The 18,436-nt window shown below is 33.5% G+C and overlaps 2 protein-coding genes across 2 annotated transcripts; both read right to left on the bottom strand.

Annotated features, from left to right (window-relative positions):
• Positions 1-5,208: 5,208 nt before the first annotated feature.
• Positions 5,209-16,264, bottom strand: LOC125058075. Its single transcript, XM_047662102.1, has 3 exons — positions 16,130-16,264; positions 14,787-15,458; positions 5,209-5,866 (listed from the first exon to the last, which is right to left on the bottom strand). Exons 1-3 carry the CDS (start codon positions 16,142-16,144, stop codon positions 5,693-5,695), a joined length of 861 nt encoding a protein of 286 aa, XP_047518058.1. The 5' UTR covers positions 16,145-16,264; the 3' UTR covers positions 5,209-5,692.
• On the bottom strand, positions 6,484-9,882 carry LOC125058074 (E3 SUMO-protein ligase ZBED1-like). Its single transcript, XM_047662101.1, has one exon. It carries the CDS (start codon positions 8,991-8,993, stop codon positions 7,032-7,034), a length of 1,962 nt encoding a protein of 653 aa, XP_047518057.1. The 5' UTR covers positions 8,994-9,882; the 3' UTR covers positions 6,484-7,031.
• Positions 16,265-18,436: the final 2,172 nt, after the last annotated feature.

Genomic DNA, 18,436 nt, shown 5'->3' on the forward strand with positions numbered 1-18,436 from the left:
GGAAAGTTGTGTTGTGCTATCCACAACTTTTTTGAAATATTACTTTTCGGTGACGAAGCTATGCTTATGATAGCCGTGTTTTTTGTTTATGCCCTAATGCTTGGAGTGTGTTAGGTGATAAGTTTAATTTGTGTTGATACGGATCAATGTTTTGGTTTTAAATCGTTTCAATGTAGCAGCGAAATAGCGCAATACGTATACAATAAATTATTTAACTATAAATGTTCATTAAAAAAAATGGTAGGTTTAAAATTGCTATAAGTTTCCAGGACGTAGAGCAAGCGTGAAGTAGTTTATTTACCCCAAGAGCGGATCTAGAGGATCGTCACTCAAACCCTTTACAGTAAGAACAATAATTAGTGTTCGAATTTCGAAAGCAAATCCATTCTAAGTTCTGCAATCAAGAAAAGCATGCTAACTCCTTGGCATGCTTTTCAAAAACTATTCATATTCTAACTATATTGGAATGTTAAAGGTATTTTAAGTTATTTTGTAATTTAATCTACAAGTTTTTGTATGTATGTCCGTGGTGAACCACATAACGCGCGTGCGCATCGCGTATCGATTACGAGATTGATATTTATCTAATTGGGATTGAGAGGTGTAAGGAACTTATTGATTAGATTTTCTATATCTTGTTTGTATTATAAATATTAGAAATAGATAGACAGAATAACGCTAGGAATAATTATGATGTTAATTATCAATTATTATATTTCTTAATATTTTGTAAGAGCAATAAGAATAAGAATTCTCAGTTTATATTTACTTCTACAATGGTATATGTAGCTTATGACTGCGTAAAATTCCTATTTCTATGTAACATCGTGTAGCCCGAACAGTACGCTGAGTAAAATCTTTAAAAAAATAAGTAAATAGTTGCAGGAGTTAAAAATAATTTTATTTTGGTCTCAAACATCAAGTTAAAACGAGGACAATCAGATACTTATGAAAATATGTTGTAGAAAGGATATACACGTGTGAAAATCAGATGAGAACTTCCGAATGTGCAGCGCTAACCAGATCCATGCAACTTCCTCACAATCAAGAAGCCCGCAATATCGCAGCACACAACTCACGAAGGGGACTCTTTGTATCGAAGAAATCGCGTGGGTCTTGTAAATTATAAATACATTCTTTTTCTTCTTCGGTACACTCTTGACAGAGCGACGTTATCGCTATGTAGTCATATTAGAAGTGGCAGATGTAATGTGCTTCACGCTGATGCACTTATTGGATAAACCTCCTACGGCAGACTTGATCTGATCTGATGTGACCTTCAGCGCGGTGTAGTGTCCACCTTCCCTTGTACGACAAGGCGTTCTATGGACTGAACACCACGCCGCGATACGTGTCCGAAGAATGTAAGGATGCAAGATTGTGCTGTTGAGAACAGACGCTGCTTAATATTTGTACGTAACGTTTGTACGAAACCCCAAGAATTCTCCTCCAGCACCACATTTTCAGAGCGTCTATTATCTACCTTTCCACATCTCGCAAGGTACACGTTTTAGCCACGTATAGATAAATGTATTTATATTTATACTAGCTGACCGGGCAAACGTCGTTTTGCCATGTATATCATTTATAATAAAAAAATAGGGGTTGATCGTAGAGGGGTGAAAGTTAGGGGTTGTATGTAAACAGAAAAAAAAATATATATATATATATATATATTTAGGAGTGGACTACCCTTAACATTTAGGGGATGGAAAATAAATGTTGTCCGATTCTCAGACATACCCAATATGCACACAAAATTTCATGAGAATCGGTCGAGCCGTTTCGGAGGAGTTTAACCACAAACACCGCGACACGAGAATTTTATATATTAGATAATGTACGAAAAATGCAACCTACTTGTTTCCATTTCTTTTAAACATTTTAATTGAAGTCAAAAATAATGAGTGAATGTAAAAAAGTACTAACTGTTTCGACAAAATTCGTTTTAAATATCGCATTTTGTTTCCACATATCGACATTAGCTATCTTAAATTCCTGATATTTTATCAACAAATAAATTTAGCGTGTTCTCCAGGGAATTGAGTTATTTTAAGCCTAACTGTACAGGTAGTATCAAACTATAATCCATTGCAATCTAAACCTTATTAAAATGCACAAGAGTTTTAACTTCCGCATATTAAGCGCTGCCGGTTGGTGGTCGGTTTTTTTATTAAAATGCTTTTATCCTAATACTTAAATGGGCTCTGACCATGTTTACAGAACACAATACCAGATTATAAGTTATCTGTTTTGTAAATTGTATTACGGAAGTATCAATTTCTTTAGACTTTTTTGTGCAAGGTTGAATAAACGTCATTGCCGCGTTTTATTTGGTATAAACCACAGATAACACATCTACCTATATATGGTGAGATTCAGAAATGACACAACTGCTGTATGTCAAAATCCAAGACATTTTTGACGTATGGGAGTCATTATTAATTAAGTATTATTATTATTATTTTTATGTAGCCAAGTTCACATTTCAAGGATCGTCATGCTCACTTAAATGTCATTGCTTGTGGCGGCGTCCATGCGTCGGGTTGTCTCTCTCCCTAAAATCTGGCGAGGGGGCCGATGGCTGGCCATGCGTCATGCTCGTGAACGGGTGCTGCTGTGGTGCTGCTTGTGGTCGTACTTGAATTCGTGTATGCGGTGATGTTGGTTATTTCGACTATGTGTTTGCGTGTTGTTCCCACGAGAATGTAAGTGCGTGCTCCTATTTCACCATGCCTCCTGCTGATAGAGGACAAATCTTTGTTTTTAATTTATGTTATTATTATTAATTACTTAAAATGTCACATGGGACATGGTGTAATGGTTGCAGCTCCTTAGAAACATTTTGTAAAACAAAAAAATGGCTATTAAAAAGAGTGGCGGAGAGTTTATTGCCATTTCTTCTCTCCCGTTCTACGCCCTTGATTTGAGAACTGGCAGTAAATGTAAAATTAGAAGCATTAATATGTTAAAACTGACAAGTCATAAGTGTAAATTATGTTACCTATATGATTAAATGATTTTTTACTTTTACTTTATACTTAGCCAAGCAATGATGTATGACAGGCACATAATATATTTTCTCTTCAAAGAAAATTAATGGTGAAATAGACTGTGTCTACCCGGGGGAAGAGGCCTCACTCAAAACAATTGCTGCGAATCGCTTGACCTTTGGATAATATCTATGTAATATACCGTAACCACTAAGCCACAGAGGCAATTCAAACTAAGCAAGTTTGTGAAAAAAGTTTCTTTATTATCAAAAGTATCAATGAGAATACAAACATTGTGGAAGCATTGTTGTGAGCAGTTTTGACAGGTTTATTGTTTGTTTTGAGGATTAAGAAATCTCTTTTGTTCGCCTGTGACTTACACCTGAGCAATGTTAAACTATGACAAAATAGTAAACAATACGTACCTATGTCCAAGTTTTATTTGAATAAAAATTGCTAGAAAATTGTATGGTATGTTTCGCGAGTTTGTGTTTATTTATTAACAAAAATATTATACAATTAAAAGTGGTTTTTTATAATATTACCACCAAACCTATATATTAAATTCACTAAGTACTTTTTTTAAACTCAAGTTGGTGTCGCTCTGAGGCGAAAAGTCGAGAAAACTGCTGCTGCGAGACCGTCAGCATGTTTCCGGGGAATGGGAAACATGCTGACGCTGCACTTAAGAGTTAGTAAAGTGAATAAGCTCCTGCCGTCTCGCTATTCATAATCATGAACCAAATTTAAATAAAGCTGTTAGAGGTTCTAGTGACCTAAAATCCCCATCCAAATCATCATAAAGTAATGAACTTCTTTTGTAATTTTTCGACTTATAGTATTTTACATAGGGACACCCCATTTGACGCAGCTGGTTTCCAAGGAGGAACAGAGCACCCTAATGATTGCCACAGGACAAACACTAACCTATTGTGTGGTTCCTGAGTGAGAGATGTTTTAAATGGCGTAAAAATATTTATTATCAGTCGCGTGCAACAAAAATACGTGTCGATAAATTGTTTATTTTCGACTTTCTATATACACTACTGTTAATGCATCTTGTCTAAGCGCCCTGGTGGTATCGCTCAAATGTTATTACAAGAGCATCGTTAAACTTAGGCAGTGACAATGTCCAACCACATCTTATTTAGAAGGGTGTTTTACCTTATAGGCCAGATACAATGTAACATGAGGATGCAGGGAATAATTTCATAGTAGGTACAAATATTTCGATTATCAGATGTAGGCAATATGACAAAATAATATTATCTACCAAATCATGCCCTCAATTAAGTAAATAAAAATCATTGCGTATCAACGTTGTCACCTAATCCTGATTTTAGAGATAAAGATCTTGCCTGTCTTTACTATCATAATATATTAGCAATTAATCAATTTTTATTTAATTTCTTACAAGGTGAACTTATCGCTAGAAGATAGTGGCTTTATCGTGCGGTTTGTGAATGTTTTTAAAGTATGTTCAAACTAAAAAGTTATTACTTCATGATAGCTGGTATATTCATAACTTGACCACTAAAATTTACGTCATTTCAGTCAAATTGTGTTTATCCTGTGAGGAAAAGAGATAGAAGAGTTTTTTAATGAAGAAGAAAGTCTTTACAAGAAAACGTTATCCATTGTCAATGAATATGCATCTAAATGAGGAATAAATAATGACAATTATGCCTATGATGAACACGAAAAGCTTTGACCTGTCGGACATCCGACCGGTCTTAGTAATCTTTTGTATAATAGAATAGAATGGGCTTGGGAGTTACACTTGTGGGGTATAATATATTGTAAAAACATTAATATATTTTTACATTATTCGTCGTGGTATCATAAAAACTAAAAAGGCTTTTCTAGCTACTGTGATATTTTACTAACAAATATACGACAATATCGTGCGCATTTGCGTGATTATTCGTTGAGGAACTTAAGAATATAATGTAAATTTAGTTAAAGGCGCTTTTTAAGGCTTTACCCGTTATTTCGTGGGTTGTTTTTGACATAACTTACCTACTTGTTAGCATAGGTGTTTTGATACCTAGGCGTTTCTGGGTTTATAGGCTTTTACAAATTCCATTCTTTAATTGCAACACCGTGGTAACTTGGTGTTTCCAGGTCCTTATATTACTAAATGTATAAAATAAGCTCTTTACTACAAAATTACGGTTTTATTATAAAACGTTTATTTACAATATACAATCTAGAAGACATCTTTATAATAATTTGGCAACTTTATTAACTTTTAGATGAACACGTTCAGTATTATAAATATAACCTATGTATAATAATTATATGTAGTTCATTGATTTCCCATTTCACAATATTAAGTCTTGGATCATAAATTAAGTATGGTAAGACAGAAGCACTGATACACATACCAAATACACACTATCAAATTTATACGATTTATAGACCGTACTATCACTATTATCACAATAGTTTAATAAAATAAAATTCCTCTGTATTAAATGTTTTGACGAATCACCCAGCGTGGTTAAAATGTTAAAATGCGATACTACAATTGCTGATTAATATTTAATTAATCTTTTAATCTAGTAATTAACAGATTCTTATATAAAAGTTCCGTGGTAAATTTGAGATATTTTTAATCCAGCTAATTTATTACTATTAAATATAACTTCACCTAAATGTAAATACATCATTATTTTTATAAATATAAATAAAATAATTTATTGTGTATTCATATGTGTACGTTGAACAGTGGCCCTAAAACCGAATTTGTCGTCAGCTGTGTAGTGCACAGTGCGTTGTTTGCCGTCAGGGTCGACAAATGTGTAGTACCCCTTCACTGACCCGCCATTTCTACTCTCTTGCGCTGATTTTGAGTCGCCCGTCTTCTTATCCTGGGATACGATATTAAATGAGTTTAGTTTTTATAGAAATATTGAAAAAAATCAATATGTATTTAATATAAGGACTACAAATAACCTTCTTACATAATAAAATATTGCTTGAAGACCATTCGGAAGCATAAGGATTGTCTAAAGAAATCGATGGATATCTTAACTATAACGTCTTTAGCACTTACTTCCAAAATTATCATAATAGGATCTTCATACCTCGTATGTAAATTAATAAATTATGGTTTAATTTTGCTATAAGACCAATTAATACAAATCATCAATGCTCTTATTTCATAGTTTTAAGTACAATAGACAGTTCCATTTAAATAAATTTTTATAAACTTCGATAACTTGCAACTATACGTTATATAATTATGACCACACTATCGTAATATCCTAGTGTTGCAGAGATTTTTCGCAATATTTTGGAGATCAAGTGTGTCATGACGTGATTAGCGTATTAAATATTGCAAGATTTTAATACTTTATCTGTCCTTGCTAATGAGTAACTCAGCGAAACTAAAGACAATTGTCAAAGTCAGATGCCGGATCATGTGACGTGCGCTGTGCGTGAATTAATTTTGAAAAGTGACAACAGATGTTAGAATCTTTTAGTGATGGGTAGGACAAACAAAATTGAAGTGTTTGTATGTCCCACCTTATTTTAACAAATGAGTTAATACATTGTACCACTTCATTTGAGGATTCTGTTCTGTACTGTTAGTTCCTTTATGTACGATACGTCATGCGTGTGGTTGTGAGGTGTGGTGGAGTAAAGAGAGGTGACTGAGGTTGCCACATGACAAATGAAGTAACAGATCTATTGATATTTGGATAATTAAAACTATATTTTCGAATTATTTTGTGGATTTATTTTGATTTTGTAACCGAAAAAGTTAAAATTTAGATTGCTATTAATTAAGTTAAAATATTAAGCTGTATTATAGTTATTTTTATAGATAAAATATATTATTCGAAATAGCTATTATTGCGATATACACAGTAAAAAAATCAGATTAATATTCATAATTTTTATTAAAACTTTTGAACCACTTGTTTTTAGTTCATGAAAAATGTGATAAATAAAATTAGGTATTACACAAAAAATAGGCATTTATTTAAAAAAAGATAAGAAAATAAGTTTAAAAAAGTTTAAAAAATAAAGTCACATGTTGTAATTTAAAAATAATAGCATACTAGCTTTTTTTCCACTCAGTCTATTTCTCCTTTCTGAAATTATTTGCCCAGATTTTGAAAATACACGTTCGGATGGAACTGATGTAGCACATATGCAAAGTCTCTTTTTTACGATTTCATATAATCGTGGATAAGCAGTTTTTTTCTGTTGCCACCATATAAAAGGGTCTTTATTTCGTGGTAAGAGTGGTTCCTCTAAATATTTATCCACTTCAATAATACCTCCGGCTGTAGGGTTTGTGTTTTTAATTATTTCGTCTACTTCTCTGTCAAAATCAGACCAGATGTTACGTTTCTTTTTCGTCAACGGCTCAACAACTACGGTTTCTACTGGATTTTCAATTAAAATTTCAGCCTGCGATCGTAAAATTACATTTGCGACCAAATGTTTTAAATTCGTACAAGCACGCCCGTAAGAAAATTCGTTATAAAATCCATGTCTTTTAAACCTCGGATCTAACAATGTACTCTCCGCAAATATGTTATTATCCTCGATGTTAAGAAATCTGGTTGTTAGTTCATTTAATAATACCTCAGTCATTTTCTTGACTGGCTGAGGCATTTCTTGGGATAAAAATCTCCGACATTCTTTATTTAAGGCGTTGGATATTAATATCACGCTAGAAATTGTGACGTTTTTTTCAGAACTCATTTCTTCCGTGACGTCCTTAAAAAAATATAAAATCTGTTTTGAATATGACATAATTTCTATGTCATCATTATTTAAGTTTGCTATTTCGGGATATTCTAATGTTATTACAGACATAAGACTTTTTTTTGTTTCGAGCACTCGAGTGAACATATCTAAAGTTGAGTTCCAGCGGGTTACCACGTCTTGCTTAAGCTTCAACTCTTTTTCCTGTAATTGTTTCTGCATAGTTTTAAGTCTTTCCGACGCAAGTGGACTTCGTCTAAAATGTTCTACTAAGCTTTTGATTTTCATCTGCGTGGGTTTTATTTCTTTTAAAGCCAACTGAACTATTATATTTAAAGTATGAGCAAAACAAGGAATCTGTTTCCACTTCAGTAATTTTACGGCTGCTTTTATGTTATTAGCATTATCTGTTGTTACAGCTACAATCTTATTTGTGATATTCCAGTCCTCACACATTCTCATTATTTCATTTTTTAAATTTTCTGCAAACTGCCTATCCGAGTACTGATAACATTCTAATACTTTTGATTCTAACTCAGTTTTATCATTAAGGAAATGAGCTGTTAGTGATATATAGTGTTCATTTGGCTTTGAAGTCCATCCATCTGTTGTTAAAGATATGAAATCTGTGCCTTCCAGGCATTTCTGAACTTTTTGCTTTTCGATATTATAATAGTTTACCAAAAGAGCATTTGATAATGTTTTGCGACATGGTATGGTGTAGTTTGGATTCAGTCCATGAATAAAATTACGGAATGTGTTACTTTCAACAATGTTTAGTGGCAAATAGTTTTTAGCAATAAGTTCTACTAAATTCCTGTTAAGCTGTTCAGATTTTTTTGCAGATAGTGGTTTAAAAAAATTGGTTAATTTTGTATTAGTTGTTTTGACTGGTTTTTCTATAATAGTTTCAAAATTTAAACAAGCGGTATCGAAAGCAATATTTGGTTTTGTCAAAGAGTTTTCAGTCTGTGAACTTGCAGGCAGTGAAGGGCAAGAAGTAGAAGGTTGTGAAGAATAAGAAGTAGAAGGCTGGGATACGTCATCTTCAGTTTCTTTGATTTTGTATTGGTGGGATGCAAAAAACACGCTGGGATGTTGGGATTTTGTGTGACGAGTTAAGTTGTAAGGACCACCACCTTTATAAGACATAACTTTAGCGCAGATATTACATTTAGCCTTAAAGTTTTTTAAATCAGTAAAATATTGCCATGCTTTTGAAGATCTCTTATCACCAGTGTCCATCATATTTCTATAAAGCAAAAAAACATGCATTTAAACTCTCATAACAGCACCATCAGATAAAAAAATTAATGTCTTCGTAGATCACTGATTTGCCCCACAAAATTTTATTTATAACTTAGTACAGCATAGGCATTAGGCATATTACCCTTCATTTATAATTAATTTAAATAAATATACATTTACACATGCATAACAGTTAAAATTAATTTCCCATACATTTTTTCTTCTTATGTTAAATATACTCATATTTTGGCGGCAAACCAGCGTCCTTGTAATAACTGTATTGATATTAACTTTTAAGATACTTACCTACTTAAAAAATGGAATTCAAGCTTTGAATAATTCTTCTTAGGGACAAATAGTGTACAACTAATACAAACAACAAATTAATCACTTAAACAGAATTAAAACAATAACAAAGAGAATTCGCGCTAAGGTAATTATGATGATATTACTAATCGCGCGAAAGTTAGAACTTAAGAAGTACAAACTACGAACGAACGAGTTAATTTTTTTTTCGCCCTTGACGCAAGCTATAGTATTTCGACCATAAAATAAATAAATAAAAAAGTCAAGTTATTTATGGAAACAAAAACAAATTACAATAATATCATGTCACAGTGAACAGTCACTGTTACTCATTCAATTAATATCGATTTAATCAGTTTCTCATCTGACACGATTTTTAATTATTGTCATTGTCCTACATGCGATGGGAGAATAAGACAAAACAATTCATCTCAACCGTTCACTCATTCATGACATACGACTCACCGCCTCAATCACATTCAGCGCCTAGCCCGCGTTTGAAATACCTCAACGAGTTTGAAGCGGTACAAAATGTGTATTTGAGGTGATGCGACATTTGACAACTTTGAGTGTGACATTTGAGGTGCCTCATGTATGAGGTGCGCAACACTAGAATCTTTTAACATTATATTTTTTTGTAGGATATAGTTGCAATTTGTTTATAGTTGTAATTACTAAAAAGTAACTGATGAATTAATACAATCATTGTAAGGCGAGTTACCCAAAACGTCTTTAATATCTATATCAAATATCATGAGCTGTCAAACCATCATTTCTATGCGTTTCGGGCTTAAATTTCGTAACAAGAACATGATTTTGATTCCTACGCATTTAAATTTGCTGTATTATATTCAAGACCTTGACATTGAACTAGATTACTATGGCTCTGGTGTAACGGTGCGATCTTGATTACAATATTTGCAATTTAGAGATACCAAACTTCAAGGAAAATTTCATAACATTACCAGCCTGGTGGACGTAATAACTTTACAGTCACATTAATACAGCCATAATAAAACATACGCACCATTGTGGGAACACATTTCCAAAATACAAGATAAGCGTTTTGGTTAGATTTTATCAACCGTCAGAATGTTACAAATTTTAGTATAATAAATCTTTGTACCAATTTTTTTTTAGTAAATTCAACACAAATTTTTTACGTTAGAGAAATTTGATCAGACACTAACATCCTACTAGAGCGGGAGTTTTTTTTATATTTTCCTGGCGACACATATAAATTACAATTACCTACTGCGAGAACGCCACTATATCGCGCTAATAAAGTGTTACGATCGCTAAGTATAATATTATATACTACTAGCTGACCCGGCAAAAATCGTTTAGCCATGTAGGTACATATATTATTTCTAAGAAACATTTTTTTAGTTCAATAAAAGTAACTATCTACTATATCGTAGAGGGGTGACAATTAAGTGTTATATGTATTTTTGTATGCTGTATCATAAAAATCTAATTAAAAATTTAGGGGTTTGACCGCCCTTAACATTTAGGGTGATGAAAAATACATGTCTGATTGTCAGACTTACTGAATATGCATAAAAAATTCATAAGAATCGGTCGAGCCGTTTAGGAGTATGGGAACGAACATTGTGACACGAGAATTTTATATATTTTTTTAAGCTTAGTCAGAGCCCTTCTGGCCAGTCAATGGTTAGACTGCTCGAGGATCCTCCCTATAGGATGGATAAATAGTCAATTTTCCTCCACACCCTCATTGTGATATAACTTATCCGTTTTGCGGGCAATATATTAAAATTTGTTTACTCTACACGAATCTAAATACGATAAAATTAATTCCTAATATAAACTCACTTTCGCTCACTTTCACCGTATATGCGTATTCCGGTAGAGGCCTTGCGACGTTCATGAATATATTAGTGATTTGTATGTCACGAGATATTGCCTGCAGTCATCATTGTCCAACACAAGGGCTTTGTACAGTGTACACCCTCCTTTTGAATCATTTCGTCTATTGAATCTCAATATCTCGTAATTTAAAAGATCACAGCGTCGACACGGCTTTTGTTTCAACGACGTTTTTATCGCTCAAATAACTATTCCTAATAATGTATGATTTTCACCCGTCACAAAATCTATAATAAATTTTCAGAAATTTAAAATAATGTTAATCGTATTATTGGACACGTTTCCCTACAACAACTTAAAGACAAAATTTCTATTACAAATCGTGGCAATATCTCGTAATATGTTACACAACTATAATTTGTATTTAAATTAAATTAATACCGTTTATTTCTAGTCTATTTGTCATGCTATAACGATTCAACATTCTTAGAAAATATTAAACAAACACAGTACAGCGCTAAGTATCACTTCCTTATGTCAAAACGTATTTTGACAGACGAGAGCCCTGGTTAAGTTTCGATCCGTATCTTAATGTCAGCCAATTATTGAGTCATTGAAATGGTATGCGGACTAGCCCTACTGAGTCAAGGGTTCGTTGGTCATATGAAGCTGTGAATTTGGACACTAGTTCAGCAAGCAAAAGGCCTAGTCCAGCGCAATTACTATGTAACTTCCAATATAGACAGCGACAACACCCGACGTTTTTGTATGCAAGTTGGATGTGGTCTCTCAATATTCGTTGTGCTAATGTCGCGCGGAACAAAAACTCAATATTGAGATCGGAATAGCTGTATCTATTGCAAGTTACAGAATACTGGTGCACTTTGTTTCTTGACATCTTTATACGATAACCAAAAGTTTCTAGTAATGCGGAAACCTAAGTTTTTAATAGCAAGGTTATTTTATTAATTACACTTCCCCATTAATTTTATTTGACAGTTTAATGTTGTCATTACTTATAGGTACAATCTCTTCCTGAATCCACTTGTTGGGTCTTCAACCAAACATCAAATCAACGATTGATATAAGATGGACTGCAGTTACATTTTACTGAGTGTTTCGGTAATCTGCTAGTTTCGAGTAAAAGAGTGAGAGCGCACTATACCCTGGTCCAATAGAGGTGTTGCCGTCTTCAAGCCTAAGGATCTGATTAGAGGCGCAAAAATATCGTCTTTGCTCTGCATCCTCCGAATCATCCTCCCAAATATGCTGTTGATATTTCTAATGATTCTATATAAAAGGAATCGTAACTTATTCTGAATTCGTTATAATAAGGCCCTTGTAATGTAATAGTGGAAACAGGATGAGAGTCGCACGCTGAAGCCATTAGGCCAAAACTGCTCTACATTTAGTTTAGCTTTAATATTTTTGTTTTTTTTTGTATATAACCGAAATTAATTAATTTTATATGTACCTTGGAGGGGAATCTAGTCACCCATACAGGTTGGTGGTAGAAGGGAGATAATTAAAGGTTCTATGTTATTTTTTATGCCAAATCATAAATTTGGAGTGGGCCACCCTTATCACTTTGAGGTACAAAAATAGTTCACGACCTATTCTCAGGGCTATCGTTCGCTATAACACGAAATTTAATATATATAGATGTTAAGGTGGTCTCTGTCTACCACTGGAGAACAATGCCCGTACTTCCCGACCTAATAGAGAAACATCGATACTGATTCCGAGTGTTGTTATTGGGTTAATGTAGTTATCTAAATATTCGTTGACCTTGAGATCGCGCGATGCAAAAACTATTTATTGGGATAGGGTCGACATCGGTATTATTCAGACTACGGCCTCTTGCATTAATTATAATAATAACACGGTTTAAAAACAAAATATCTAATATATGATCTGAGATTATAAGTAATTCTATGTAGATATCAAGATATGTAGAAAGTAAGCTTCGCATGTTAGTTTTTACATGTTCTATTGTTTATCTGTTAATTATGTCCATTGTCGCATTGTGTTTATTATCCAGCAAATTCATCATTATGATGTTATTTTTATACAAATACGCGAGTATTACTAATATGCCTGATGTTTATCGTCACAGAACCTGTAATATTAATTAAGTTTTAATAAGTTTTAATATATATTTTATCTATACTAATATTTAAATATTTTTGTTCGTAACGATATTAAATACAAAAACGTGTGTGTACTTAATACTTATGTACACGCGTTAGAAGTTATACTTCTTTGATGTAACAAGATACAAATCTTTTCTTTTTATCTTTCGCCTTATTCTACGTTTATAGAAAAAACTACACTAACAATAGAAAAAAAATAAAATGTTGAATATAGCTAACTTCAGGGTGTCGGGTTTTTGTGACGGAGTGCGCGCGCATCGTAAATATTTACTCTCATCATTTTTCTCTAACGCGCCAAAAGAACTATAACTTCAAAAACTGGACTGAGACCAAAAACTAATTTACCATTAGAATGAACCTATATGCGTGTGTAAAGCAACATAGGCAGCTTGAATCATTATCACGACGCTACAACCTTTTAGGTCTGGGCCTCAGATTTCTGTATCTGTTCCGTGGTCATTCTAACGGCAAGAAGGTTATCAACTTTCTGTGCCTGATACACCACCGTCGACTAATACATGCCCGATATCCTCACGATGTTTACATTAATCGTACGAGCGGTGTTAAATGCGCACATAGAAAGAAAGACCATTTGTGTACAGCTGGGAATCGAACCTACGACCCCAGGGATGAGTCACACGTTGAAACCATTAGGCCAACACTCGTCTATCAATTATTATAAAAGAGACACTACCTTATACTGTATAATGTTTTTAGAATTAGTTTTAGATAGACATGAAATATATTTTAACAATAACACTGTGAAATTATTTAAATACTGAAGTAGATTACGATGTAATTATAATTAATTTGCTTAAATTGACCTTATTATTTTATGAATGAAATAAAAGTAATATTGCAAGGACACAATGCACGTGCCATTTCCTTAAATATTCAATTTATTATTAATTTAAAATAATCATAAAAGTGAAGGTTTAATATAAATTAACGAATAACTTTTAATTTAGTGAGGTATGTCAAAAGGCGCCTACAAATATATCAAATGTTTTAACTGATTCAAAAATAATTTCAGCAATGATAATTAAACCAACGCCAATCAAAACCAACGCTTAGCTGTGGAGGATAAGAACTGTGGAGCTTAAGAATAAGCTCAATAAACAATAAACTACAAGCTCCCACCTTTTCAGAATGCCAAATCATAAAATGACTGCTTCACGACTGATTTGAGAGCGACCGCCGATACGAAAACCGCTGAGTGAGTTCGAAAAGTGAGTTACAGAATCGCAGGGCTGGTTAGCTTCTAAACGACCCCAAGTTATTGGAAATACCTCCAAGTACCTGGTGTGGCATAAAACGCGAATAATGTCCCTTAAAAATGCTTGGTTGTGAAGCAACACTCCTGCAATTATTTTATTGATATTTCAATAGACAAAGTCAATAAAAAACACAGATTTCAGACATAAATCCACACGTCTTTAATGTGGACACTGCCTGATTCCCAAGGGAAGTTAATCATGAAATTTTGTTTGCAAAGTTAAACATAAAAAATTTAAAACATTTTATGACTTACATGCACTCCATAAGAGAACGTGTACTGTGGATGAGAATCGTAAGGCCGGTCATTTAACTCCACATTCTGCGTATAATACGCCTGGTTCACTGGAGCTGGAACTCTTTGCAACCTATATGGCTCTAATATACCACTTTGTACACTCTGTTTCAAGTCTGAGCCACGGAAGTCAGGGAATAAGTTCTTTGTGTTTGGGTTCTGCAAAAAGAGTTTTTCTGGCCTATATTGAGCTGGGTATGGTTGGAATGAGGGTTGTGATAAAATAGGCTGGTATTGAACTGGCTGGGGTAAAAATTGCTCTTGCTGCTGTCTGATTGGTGGAGGCTGTATCGGTCGTCTCAAGGGCTGTAATTGGGGACGGGTGGGCTGTTTTAATCCAGTGTATTCTTCTACAGTCTTGGGGAGTTCCCGAATTGGTTGACTGAAGTCTGTATTAACAAATCGTTCCACTTTAGCCCGTTCTTGTTCTGGTAGTTTCGTGTCTGCGTCGTCGATGTAGGAGACCAGAGCTTCTTCGAGTGTTTTGTACGTGTTGTAGGCGTATTCTGGACCCTTTGCCCCTGGACCTGTATCGTCGTATCTGTTCTCGAGAGCGAATCTTCTTTGAGATTCTGAAGCTGCTGAGTAAGGTGACTGAGTGTTGACGGCTACGCCCAATGTGACGCTAAGTATCTGAGAAATTAACGATATTATTGCAAGTTTTAACGACAATTTTTTTTATTTAATAAAAACCCTCTCGTAGTAGTATGTCATAGCTTTGACGACTCATTGGTCTAGTGGTTAGTACCCCTGACTGCGAATCCATGGGTCCCGGGTTCGATCCCCGGCTAAGACGAACATCGATGTCTTGGGTGTTTAAATATGTATTTATATGTCTATCTATCTATAATATGTATGTATATCCGTTGCCTAGTATCCATAACACAAGCTTCACCAGCCTAGCATGGGACTAGGCCAATTGGTGTGAATTGTCTTTAAAAAAAAAACTAGCTTGTTTAAAAAAATGTATGCTAATGAAACAGATACAGAAATATGAGACGCGGAACTTAAAAGCTTGTGATAAACAAGAAATTACAGAAAACTTTCTTAAATCAGTAAATTATTTGATTATTCATAAATTTTACGTTGTAAGTATATCGAAATACGATCAAAATTGAGAAGAGAAAGTCAAAAAAATTATATAAACGAAAGTTGAGTAAACTTTCTTGTTTTTCTCATTTGAATTGAATTCCTCAAAATTAAGCCGAAAACGTAAAAAATACAATAAGTATTATGATATAATCATGTGTAAAAAATATTTATGTAAGAATCTTACATTCGCAATTTAATTTCAAAATACTTACAATAATTCGCAACATTTTTAAAACTTGTAACACTAACACAGATAAAAAATAAATGTCAAAATTGGCGCGCTTCAAATGCGGAACACTGTCAGCCGCGGCGGAGTCGCACGGCGAGTGACCACTGTTTAAACAATCAATCAGTTAATGAATGCAAAAAGTTTTATTCGCTACGATTCCGGACGTTGCAGAAGCATGCGGAAGAAAATATTGTATTTTAACGTATTACTTTTTTATTCCAAATAATTTACATATAAGGATTTTAAATTGGATCATTAATAATCAGAATTTTAAAAAATATCGTCCTTGTTGATTGGTTTCTCTTATACAAGCAGTGTTGGCCTCTTGGATACAGCGTGCGACTCTCATCCCTCTTATCCCGGTTCGGTCCCCAGGTGTGCACCAATGGACTTTCTGTCGATGTGCGCATTTAACACTAGCTCGTACGATAAAGGAAACATCGTGAAAATCCGGCATGCCTTAGATTCAAAAAGAGCCAGGAGAATTTAGGTAATTTGCCTACATAGATAAAATATTATATTCTATGAACGTAAGTGTTATGTAGTAACAATATGATACCACTGTAACGAGGTTTAATAACTGTATGGGAAATTGTTATGTATCATTAGTAACACTGGCGATAATATTGCGTATATAATTTTTTATGGAAAAGGCAACTTTCCTTTAGTCTAGATAATATATGACAGAAATATAACATTTTGCATTCATATTTAAGAGTTGTACTTCGGTGCCAGCCTTATTTTTTTCTGAGCGAAGCAATGCCGAGGCCTTTGGACATCACAATTCAAGAATAGTCTGGTATTAGATAGCGACATAAAGTTTCGCGCGCTTTAATCTTCAATAGAAATTATAGTATTTTCATCTACATATATACACCAGAGTTTCTGTACTCGACGAAACTCTCGCAAAACTGTTTCTACTTCATATCCCTAATGGGATATCAACATCATATCCATCCATAAGGGATATGAGGGGTATGATGTTGATCATGTTGAAAGTATGGTGGATCTGTTGTTTTAGTTCCGTAACATAGTAATCTATGATATATAATCTTAAACAACAGATCCACCATACTTTATCAAAATGCTTATAAACATATACATTAACATTGTAATAGAAACTATGATACACTAACAAATGCGCTTAGAATATATTTACGAAGTAAAAGCTAAAGACACAAAAGGCACAGAATACGCTATGAATGCGAAGGGCTAACCGCTGTACAGTCGTTCATTATCACCCAAACCCAATAACCTATCTCAATCCATAATCCACCAATTGAGGCAGTAATCTTAATGCAAATGTAACAAGTGTGCCAATAACCAATCGACGGATGGTAATAGCCATCTGTCGATTGGATTGTCTTCTTAGGGTTTGGTTATTGGGATGCAGATAGGAGATCGATCGACTGTCACGGTCTGATCTCAGATTGTTTTCAATCTGATTATTGGGTTCGGGCGTAAGAGATAACGGTTTTTTAAGGTTTACATAAGTTCACGATAGAAACGGAGGCTGAAACTGGTCTTCAATGCCCTATACTTTCCTCAATGAAACAAGTAGGGTGTTTTATTTAATATATTATTATATATTATATAGTAGTCAGCGACTACCCGATTTTTATATTCAAAAGGGGTGCGAGTTTGCAATTGCTAAGCAACAGTTTTGTTGGTGAATTTATAATATCTTTTTTTTAATTTTATGAATTTAATGTATCAATTAGAATTTAATAGTAGGTACTTTCTAGTGAAGTGCACTTTTTTATTGAGATGGAAATTAATATTTTAACATTTTGTTAATAATAAGTAGCAGTTAACATAACCTATTTAACTATGTATATCATATGTAGAAACGAATTTATGTTTATTGGAGATATATACGTAAATACGATACGATATATTATACGTTTCTCATATTTTTTAATAAAAATCAAATTTAGGACTAAGTCATTATTTTTGCATGTTTATATAAAAGTTTGCTAATTCATAGCAAAAAATAATAACATCATTTAATTTTCAATTGCATAACAAAATATGCCACGAAATAAGTTAAGTAACTCGTCCTACTTTACTTGACATGATCTCACGTGATTTCTTTGTTAATGAGATTGGCTCAAACACAAGTCTATATTGTTTTTACTGTAGATCTAAGATACTTGTATATTAACATCTTAAAACTTAGACTACTTGAATGCAGTGCCTGTTATAACATCATATTTTTATTTTATTATATTATTTAAAATTTTAAGGATAATAATTCTTAGGGAGCGGGATAGGTACCTAAAAGTTACCA

This window comes from Pieris napi, chromosome 17 (assembly GCF_905475465.1).
Source record: "Pieris napi chromosome 17, ilPieNapi1.2, whole genome shotgun sequence".
NCBI classification, from domain to species: Eukaryota; Metazoa; Arthropoda; class Insecta; order Lepidoptera; family Pieridae; genus Pieris; species Pieris napi.

What these genes read in the sequence shown, in the direction of transcription:
- LOC125058074 (XM_047662101.1), bottom strand. Translation starts at nt 8,993, where the DNA reads ATGCATGTTTTTTTGCTTTATAGAAATATGATGGACACTGGTGATAAG.
- LOC125058075 (XM_047662102.1), bottom strand. An exon ending in CGTTCTCTTATGGAGTGCAT is followed by an intron (nt 5,867 to 14,786) that starts GTAAGTCATAAA and finishes ATCGTATCCCAG; the next exon opens with GATAAGAAGACGGGCGACTC.